The following is a 10557-nucleotide window of genomic DNA, read 5'->3' on the forward strand; positions in this document are numbered from 1 at the left end:
GTCCACCCGCCCTTCCTAGTGAAGAGGGTGCGGCAGTCAACTCCACCAAAGTGCAAAAAAGAGGGAACTAGAGACCCCTAAAAACGCACAGCACAGGCGGGACCATGTGTGACACATCACCCCATGCCACACACCCACACACCCCTGCTAACCCACCGAAGGGCGGGATGCAGGGGAGGTGCCAGACCTCAGAACCGCCTGGGAGACAGAACCCCCAGTCATGTCCATGAGGTAAAACCTAACGAAGGGACCCGGGGAGGACCAGGAGGCCGCAGCACAGATGTCCTCCACCAAAACCCATGACTCAACAGACCATTACAGGCGAGGAGTCAGGGAAATCCCTAAACAACACCCCGTCAACCTGCTCCATAAAGGAGGGGACGGGGAACCCCCAGAGAGACTTCCCACGTGAGCAATAAATTGAAAAGTTTATGTAACATTGAGCCACGTGACCAAAGGCTCAAGATACATATATACCGAGCGTAGCAGAACTCTCGAGTTCCCATGCACCGCAACACCAACTTGACAATAACAGAGAACCACACATGGGGCCTATAAAGAACTCACAGAAGTCGGCAACCAATAGAAACGCGCCCAGTGATGTATTCTATGACGGGGGGCCAGTCCAGCCAACGTGTAGCAAAGGGCAATGCCCTCGCACACATGAAGACTGGATTAGGCCTCAGAGTTGCACCGCTATCGAATAGACAAGCACTCAGGCCGCACCGAGAGAGCACACAGCTCACCCACGCGCTTAGCGGAGGTGATGGCCGGCAGGAATGCAGTCTTGAAGACAGCTGTTCCAAAGACGCCTGCTCAAGAGGCTTAAACGGGGCCTCAGACAACCGGCCGAGGACCAGTTGGAGGTCCCAACTCAGAGACAGAGAACGTTCCACCGGCTTAAGACGCTGAGCGCCAAGCAGGAAACGCGTCACAAGAGGGTGGCTGAACAACGTAACGCCCTCAAACCCCACATGACAAGAGGATACAGCTGCCCCCTACTGCATTGGCCCGACGCGTCCCCCCCCCCCAGTGAGGGAGGCATCGGTGAAGACCGTGACATGTGACAGCCTGCTGCCCATGGGGACCCCGCTGGTGAGGGCCCCAGGCCCTCCCCAGAGGGCGAGGTCCCCCAGTACTGACATGGGAACCTTAGCCGCTTCCACTTGCCTCTCACCGGGTCTATTTCCATACTGGAAAACCACCTCTGTATCCTCCTCATGAGGTGAAGAGGAAGCCAAGAGGGACCACGGAATGAACAGATGCCATCATACCGAGCAGGCGCATCACGGACAGCGCCGTAACCGCCCTAGGACGGAACCTCCAGAGCGTGCCGATAACACGCTCTGAGAGGGATGCCCATATTGACCTTGAGCCCAAGTACTCCACCCGTTGACTGGGAAGAGGAGTACTCTACTTCCAGTCTACAGCAAAACCCAGGCTGGTGAGGAATTCCACCACCTCCCTGGTATGAGACCTGACGATCTAACTTGACCGCCAAGGACCAGAACGTCGTCAGGGCAGAATACACTCCGTAACCCCTGACGACGCAGAGGCCCCAGTGCGGTCTCCACGCACTTGGTGAAGATGCGGGGAGCCAGAGAATAGCCGAACAGAAGCCTCTGGTACTCATACGCTAAACCCTGCAAAGGAAGCGTAGGTAAGCCCTAGGATGGAAGATCGGGGATGCGAATATGCATCCTACAGGTCTATGGAGGAGAACCAGGCCCCCACCTGACAGCGTTCAACAGGTAGGAGACAGTCCAAAATGCTGAACCTTCCATGGGACAGGTCCAGCATGGGTCTGACACCCCCCCTCCCGATTTCTCGGACACCAGAAAATACCGGGAGGAAACGACATGCATCGCGTCCTCCTTTGGGACCACGGCGATGGCTTGCTTCGCCCACAGAGATTAGATCTCATTGGCCAGAGCTGTCACTGCTGGTGACCCTGACAATAGGGTCTGTACCAAACCTGAAAACAAAAACAAATCCCCGCCTCAGCGTTCTCTCCATCCACCTCGACATATGGTACTGCTGTAGCCATATGTGATGATACTCCCAAAACACACCCACTGCCATTTGGCGCTGGTCCGCTAGGAACTGTAGATAGGTGGCCCGGTCCCGCCCGCTGTGCGTAGCCAACCCTGGACCCGCTAACCGTGCGAGCAGAGCGTTCCGTGGAGTCGGGACATCGGTCCCTGACACTACCCACGAGGCAATCGCACCCAAGGGGGGACCCCGACAGAAAGGACCGGTTTGATACGGGAGAAGCTGACATCATACCAGGTGACAAAAGCTCCCCCACTGAACACCCCTCCAGCATGGACCGCTGAGGAGTTATTCTGCAGCTGGACATGCAAGGTGTGAGGCCCCCACACTGCCCGATAGGGTGGGTTCCTACACACCGTAGCCCTGCAGTGATATTACTACCACCCAAATCACGCGCGCCTGCCAGACCACTGCCGGTCTTCCGGGAGTGGGATGCACTAACGTGATACCCGGCCTGGCGAAGGCGAGGTCGGGGGAACCCGCACTGTTTGCCTCAAGAGGTCTCGAGCCCCCCTGCTGACAACCTTTGTAGTTGACAGACGTAACACCAGGCTCAACCAAACACAGACGCAGAACGTGTGGCGTGGGAGCCGCTTGACAGCACAACATTCTCACGGACAGACCCAGTCTCAGCCATCAACTGGGTGTCAGCCCCTGTCCCCATGAGAAGCGAAACGTGGGGCCGCTTGCGCTTCATTGAAGACACGCGGCCCGCAGCCAAAGGAAACAAATCAGAGCCCTTATCCCGCTGGTGTTGGGGGGGGGAGTGACCGGAGAGCGAGCTAGACACAGCTAGACGGCGTGGGCGTGCTCATCTAATGTAGCCGATTCCTCGACCGCCAAGGCTGTCGGCCTTGCGGTCACCTGTTGACGTTGTGCCCAGGGTACCTCAGGCGGGGGAAACATGGCCGCTGGTTGAGGGCTTCGCAACAGCCGCTGGCAAGGCCGTGCTCTCACCTCTGGCTGCGCGGTGTGAGGCGGTGTGGGGCCTAGGTCAAATACCGCCCGCACTCCAGCGGAAAGACCAAAGTCCCTCTGCGGAGAGGGGAGCCCTGAGGAGGGAACATTTCTTTTTTAAACTTCTCACCCCCTCAAAGGGAGACTAATCCAACCAAGATGTCTGTAAACAAGCGTTGACAGCATCCTAGCCCTCCCTGCTGTTATAGCTTGCGGCTAGGTCAAAGCTAATAACATCAAAACCTCGCGCAATGTTTCAACGTCAGCTGGCCTTCAAGGCCCCGCCACCCGACACCATTTTTGACAGAAAAAACAGCAATTCGAACAAAGTTACTAATCGCTGCTAATTCTATACCGTGGCGGTATAGGCTTAACAGCCCACCAGCCACCCGCCGGGCCGACTGACCTCATGGCGTCGGCCGGGCGGGGCACTGTTCCAACATGCCAGAGGCAAAGGACTGATGCCACCTGCTTCACAAGCACGGAGCACCAGTGGTGGTTGCAACCAGCAACCTCCACTGTGGTGTGCACCCATGAAGGGGTTAATGAATAAATGAACTAAAACTCCACCAACACACTGCCGAATGGGCTAGCCCATACACACAACGTTAAGGGGATGCAGACCAGAGAAACACCAGTCCCGCACACCATTCATAAATTCACAAAAAGCACACCAGCCCTAGGCCTCAGCCCATTCACCCATGAAAAAGGTAAACAAGCCCCCTCAAAACTCCCAACAGTAGACACCGATTGACCGTCAGCATGAATGATTAAGAGGAGGGAAGACCTTTTTTTTAAAAGACAGCCCTCAGCGGGGAATAAAAAAAAACAGTAACCCAGCATCGTAGCATAGCATTAACCGCACGCTCCAGGATAACCGGGAAAACGACAACGTTTACCCAGATATCCTGCCCCTTGCGCCAATACACAACTCGGTTGTCTCACGGGACAACGAGCAGTATCACTAACGCCAGCATTGTTATGCCTAGTGGCGCAGACCCTACCTGGGCGCGACCTAGCCACGACAGCTAGCCGCCGCGCGATGTCCCTTGATCCGCTGTCAGAAGACGAGGAAACCCCGCGCCGTTGGAACGTGCCGAGAACATTCCAGGGGCTGGCAAATCTCCGGCGAAAACCCAACATTGTTCAATTTCTCTCTGCATTTCATCAACAGCTGCACTGCACGTCCATGATGGAAAACGAAAAAGAGGAAGGGCGAGTATGACCATGTCCGGTGCCTTATAGGGGACACTGGGGCGGGGCCTGGTCAAGTGCATGGGTGCATTGTTTTCGTTAATGAAGTACAGTAGGTACTGGAGATGAGGTATATCTCGGTATGGCGAAGAGCGAGACGCGATTGGCCAGTACGCTTATATAACTGTTCAGATGAGCTCAGTGGTACACTAGTTGAAGAAACATGGCTAGGATTCAAAACCAAATTCACAACAATACTCAACAAGATGGCCCCCCTAAGAACCACCAGGGTTAAAAACCTTGCTGAGCCATGGATGCATGCTGAAATACTGACTGCTATGTAATCCAGAGACAAAAAATGCTCTCAACTTCATAAAAGTCAGTCAAAGCTTGCCAAAAGCACAAACAGAGATCTCCAAGCCCACGTGGTAGAACTCAAAATACAAAGAAACAGGCTAAGAAACGATGTAAACACCATCAATGTACCTAAATGCTATGATCCTGTCCTATATGAGATACTGCATGCCATGCTGGACGCAAGCCAATCAAACTACCTTAAATCCGATCAGATCCCTGTATGGACAAGGCTCTGAAGATATTGGACAGAAAATCTAGACAGCATCACCACTGTAATATTCTCCACAAATACAAATTACTAAGCTTTGATAATTTAATTATCTTCTCATACATTCGTTTAGTTCATAAAATAATTAATAATACTGCCCCTCCTCCATTGAAACATTTTGTCCTATCGTGTTGTGAGCTGAGAACAAGGGCTTCAAGATCTGCATCAAGAGGTGACTGCAAGGTCCCTCTAAGAAACTCTGCTTCTGCCCAATCCGCCTTCTCCTTCAAGGCCATCAAAGAGTGGAACAGGCTTCCTAGTGACATACAAAATAATATAAACTATGATCACTTTTGCTGTCACAGAAAAATGGCTCCTAAGTCACCAATGTTGCTAACACTAGGTGGTGCTGTCTGACTTCCTTGTGTATATAATATAGATGAGTACACAAGAGACTCAGTCACTTTTACTTTGTACTTTTGAACTTGTCTTGTATCTTAACACATTGAGTGCCACGGACGCGTTTAGTCGTTTTTCATGCCGACCTTTGAGTGCCCCCGACGCTATAGCGTTTTTTTTTTTTTTTTTTTTTTTGTGATTTGAATTCATATTTCATCAATCGAGCCTCGGGTTAGTGCTGCAGAGTCTCTCTGAGCTCAATTGGGAAGATACTGCCCCCTATCGTCTCTCCCTGTGGTACTGCACCCCATTACTTTACACTGATGCAGGGGGTTGGCCAGTTTCCTCATTTGACTTTTCCGTCAAGGCCAACTGAAGGATCTATTGTGCTCGCCGGCCCGGAAAACGCGTGGATTATATATTTACAGGACCCAACACTGTAATCAATAAGCGTGATCGATATTTGGAATGGCGGTCAGGAATTGGAATAATCTTTTTGGATAACATCTGATCTCAGGTAAGGAATTTATTTGACCAGTCTTAGGATAATCAGAGCTGTTTTGACCTATATATCAGCGTTTGCCCTATGCGTGTGTGTGTGTGTCTGTGTGTGCGCGATCTGGAAATGAGAGAATCGATATTTCAGCCCGCCTCTATAGCGTGCATAAGTACACATATACTATCGTTAATCTAGCGTTTATTTGAAAACGATTCATAAATAGGCCGAAAAATTACAACGTTTTTGTGTATGCTAGAATATTCCAGTAAATGCCTTTTATCACGGAATCTATATATTTTCCTGAAAAACGAGGGCTTTTCAAAATGCTATAAAACGAAAATGAACCGATTAAAAAACAATCCGTTTCGACAATGTTGACTGCAAACAACTCATTGATAAGCGACGGGCAGATTAGACACATAGCCATAATTTAAGAGAGAGATTATGCGTTTAGAGCGCTATCATTGAAGTGGGTGCTGGCATTTAACCATGTTTCCCATGTTAATGGCTGGCACTCAAACTGTTAAGTGTCAAGAATAGATCATTATGTTTGGCACTGTGCTCTGTGTATGTGCATGTTATGTTGCATTTCCATGTGTATGTATTTTGCACTCTTTATGCTGTATGTCCTGTGTATGTTGTCTGGCATTTTACGTGTATATATATTTTGAACTCTTGCACTGTTTGTATTTCATGTGTTTTGGATAGACTAAGATGGAAATGAGCTTCTGCTAAATCTGGTGCAAACATATTTTCATGTAACAATGATTAATGTAAATACACATTGTCTATAAAAAAAAATCAAATCAAATCTGCAAAAAAAAATTCATCAATGACAAAACTGAGGAAAACAAAAACAAACCCTGTGAACGTTGGAAATGACTCAGACAACCAACTACTGTAGGCTGCAGAAAAAAAACTAAAAACCAGATTTACAAACATAAACATAAAGACAGAAAACAACCTCATCACAGACAAGCTGGATGTGGCCAAATACTTAAACATTTTCTTCACAAACATAGCCACAATACTGGTTAATAAACTACCCTCCCACTTAGGGCATTTTGGGGTAGAACACATCCTAGCCTACTACAAAAACCTAGGGGTCCGCAAAGACGACTTCAAACTTGAAATGGGAACAACAGCTGAGGTACTCAGAAAACTGAGCGCCCTCCAACCTAACAAGGCCACTGGCCATGACAATATCCCATCCAGACTCAGCAGCCGCCATCACCCCAGTCATCACACACATAATAAACCTCTCCATAAAACAGGGACAAGTCCCCAAAGACTTCAAAATTGCAAGAGTGACCCCTCTGCACAAAAAAGGCAGCAAATTAGACCCAGGCAACTACCGCCCTGTTTCCATTCTTACCTCCATCTCGAAAGTTATGGAAAAAATACTAATCTACGAATTCCAATCTGGCTTCAGAACATCCCACTCCACTGACACATGCCTTCTCCATTTGAACGACCACATCAAACAAGAGGTGGACGCGGGCAAATACTGCGGCATGGTCATGCTGGACCTACAAAAGGCATTTGACACTGTCAATCACTCCATTTTGATTGACAAGCTAAAAGTAATAGGTTTTGATTTGATTTGGTTTATCAGTGAGCTGGATGCAATCCTACCTGGAGGGGAGAGAACAGATGGTGGAGGTAAATGGTGCTCTATCCCCCCCCTCCCAGTGAGCTGTGGTGTTCCACAAGGAAGCATACTAGGACCGTTACTGTTCCTAATTTATGCAAATGACATGTCATCAGCTTGTGACTGCAACTTGTTCCTGTTCGCAGATGACTCAGCCCTGCTGGTCTCTGACAAGAACAAGTTGCAGGTTGAAAAAGCCCTCAGCTCGGAACTTGGCAGAATCTGCACCTGGCTCGCTGATAACAAACTATCATTACACCTGGGCAAAACAGAGTCCATTCTCTTCGGATCAAATAACAAACTCAGCAAGACAAACGACTTCTCTGTTACAGTGGGTGACAATATTGTCACAAGGAAAGATGAAATTACATACCTAGGGTCCATCCTAGAGGCAAATCTTTCCTGTGACAAAATGGCAAACAATGTAATCAAAAAAGTCAACCAACTAACAAGATTCTTGTACCGGATCTCCTCTCTGGTAAACAAGAATACCCTGAAGAGCACTCCTTCAAGGGTACTAAGACTATGCTTGCACCTCATGGTACCAAAGCACCTCAAAGGCACTAAAAACAAGATTACAAACATCACAAAACAAACTGGTCAGACTACTGCTTGACCTTACTCGTAATTTTAAACACACCTCACCCCAGCCCATTTTGACAACCTAGGATGGCTTAGAGTAGACGACAGAGTACAGCAACTTGCAATGGGCCTGGTCTACAAGATACACTACACCACTAAGGTACCCATGTTCATGTCAAAATACTTCCCAAAGGTCAGTGAATACCACGACCACAACACCAGAGGGAGCTCCACAAATCATGTTCAACCCAGATTCGGCCCACAACCCACAAACAAGGGACTAAACACGTTTCGCAATTATGCCACATCAATTTGGAACGCCCTACTTACAGCCGTAAAAAAAATTTAATCCCTACCCACCTTCAAAACCGCTCTCAAAGAGCACCTACGGGAGGCTGCAATTCGAAACTGGCCCCCGTAAATGTCCGAACTCCCTCCCACCCACCCCCTCCTAATGTACATTTCCCTCCTCCTCGTATGTATATATTATCTGTTAGGATCTCTGTTCCACAGTACTGTATATTTTCATATCTTGTATGTCACAAATGTAACATTACTGTATATCTGTATGTCATGATTAGATTAGATGATTAGATTCGATTTTTATATCTGTATATCTGTATGTTGTCATAAATGTCATTATGAATTGAAAATGGGGGACCCTGATGTAAACAAGACAAAAGTCTTTCTCTGGTCTGCATCCCCTAAACAATTGTGTGTATTGAGTTGTACTGTACTGTACCCATTCTGCAATCTGTTAATTAAAGTTTTCAATCAAGTTTTCAATCAACCCTGATGTAAACAAGACAAAAGTATTTTTCTGGTTATCATCCTCTTAGCAGTTGTTAGTATTGAGCTGTACTGTATTGAACCCATTTTAAAGTTTTCAATCAAACGTATATAATGTTTCTTCATTAGAGAGATGAAACATGCTTCTTCTATCTGTTAATAAAATGCAGCAAATGCAATTCTTGGTAGTGGATTTTAGTTTTGGGGAAATTCTCAGATACCGATTTTAGCCTGGTATTGGACGGATATCAGACACCAGTATCTGTACCAGTGCATCCCTAATACCTATCATATCAACTACCCCCCCCCCACACACCCCATCAATATCTACTGTTTTATTTAAGGTGAGACAGTACCCCCTAATAGGCAAAACATTTATTTTAATAGATATCACTATGAAACTTTCCCAGTTTGTTATGTACATTAAAAACTAAGAAGAAATGTATTGCAAGTTCTCTGAATTTTATGTTTATATCTACAAATGAGGCACTTCCTCATTAAATATGCGCACATTTGCATATATCGCCAAGTCTCGCATCACCAACATGGATAATGCCAGATTCAAAAACTTGGCTTCATTTTGTTGATACATTCAAAAAGAAACTTTTCACAGAAGGGATTGTGGCTATGTCCTCTTATGCATACAGTACATCAGGAAATACTGTCTACTGTCATACAAAAATTATGATATATTAACAAACCCTTCTGTAATTAGAAGCAGGACATGGATAGGGAGAAATGTGGAAAGTTTGGTGTGTGTAGGTCCTAGGGAAATGGAGTTCCAAGACTTTGGTGTGTAAGTAAAGTTTTGAGAAAACGACCTCAACGTTTTGTATTGTGATTGTGATCTATGGACACAATCAGACAAGTAAAATAAACAACTAATTATGTGTTTTCGATATTTTATTTCCACTGGTTTGAAATAAGACATGTTAAGGAAGCAAAATATAACAAAATCTCAATATCATCGAAAAAAGCAAAGAGGCGATTTTGCGGGTGCTGTCTCGCCTTAACCTAGCTGACCTAGTGAAGGTGATTCCTGGCGAGACAGAGCCGCGACCGCGGTCTAAAGTCAACAGTGCCGAGAAGTCATTAAGTTGGCAAAAGGGTCATTTCCCATAAGATCCAGAGGCAGTTTGTTTGGGAGCGCTCACGCGTGCGGAGGAGATGACCGCTGACCAAACGTCCTGCCCACGTTTATTATCTTTGGTCTGGGGAAGAACAGGGCTGTCTTTGGTCTCCTCCGCAGCCAGTCCTCCGTGTGGCTGACAGACCGGACACTCTGCCCAGCCCACGGTGCCCCCTCTGACAGACCGGACACTCTGCCCAGCCCACGGTGCCCCCTCTGACAGACCGGACACTCTGCCCAGCCCACGGTGCCTCCTCCATGGGGAGGCTGACAGACCGGACACTCTGCCCAGCCCACGGTGCCCCCTCTGACAGACCGGACACTCTGCCCAGCCCACGGTGCCTCCTCCATGGGGAGGCTGACAGACCGGACACTCTGCCCAGCCCACGGTGCCCCCTCCATGGGGAGGCTGACAGACCGGACACTCTGCCCAGCCCACGGTGCCTCCTCCATGGGGAGGCTGACAGACCGGACACTCTGCCCAGCCCACGGTGCCTCCTCCATGGGGAGGCTGACAGACCGGACACTCTGCCCAGCCCACGGTGCCTCCTCCATGGGGAGGCTGACAGACCGGACACTCTGCCAGCCCACGGTGCCTCCTCCATGGGGAGGCTGACAGGGGTGGACAGGTGAGAGGCTAAAGCCACCACTGAGCAGATGCTCAATGTGCTGATATCTGGGACATGCTCGCAGGTTTGATCTCTCTCTCTCTCTCTCTCTCTCTCTCTCTCTCTCTCTCT

At 48.4% G+C, this 10557-nt stretch overlaps 1 protein-coding gene across 1 annotated transcript in view; it reads right to left on the minus strand.

The window, feature by feature from the left end:
• Window positions 1-10557, minus strand: part of mef2ca (myocyte enhancer factor 2ca) — a gene marked incomplete at its 5' end in the record, with an annotated part of 51848 nt that overhangs the window by 40892 nt on the left and 399 nt on the right. The window contains one exon of the mRNA XM_084325033.1: window positions 9843-10429. Coding sequence (XP_084181159.1) covers window positions 9843-10429 — 587 coding nt within the window. The remainder of the gene's footprint in view (window positions 1-9842; window positions 10430-10557) is intronic.

The sequence above is a fragment of the Notolepis coatsorum genome (assembly GCF_963971535.1).
Source record: "Notolepis coatsorum genome assembly, chromosome: 11".
NCBI lineage: Eukaryota > Metazoa > Chordata > Actinopteri > Aulopiformes > Paralepididae > Notolepis > Notolepis coatsorum.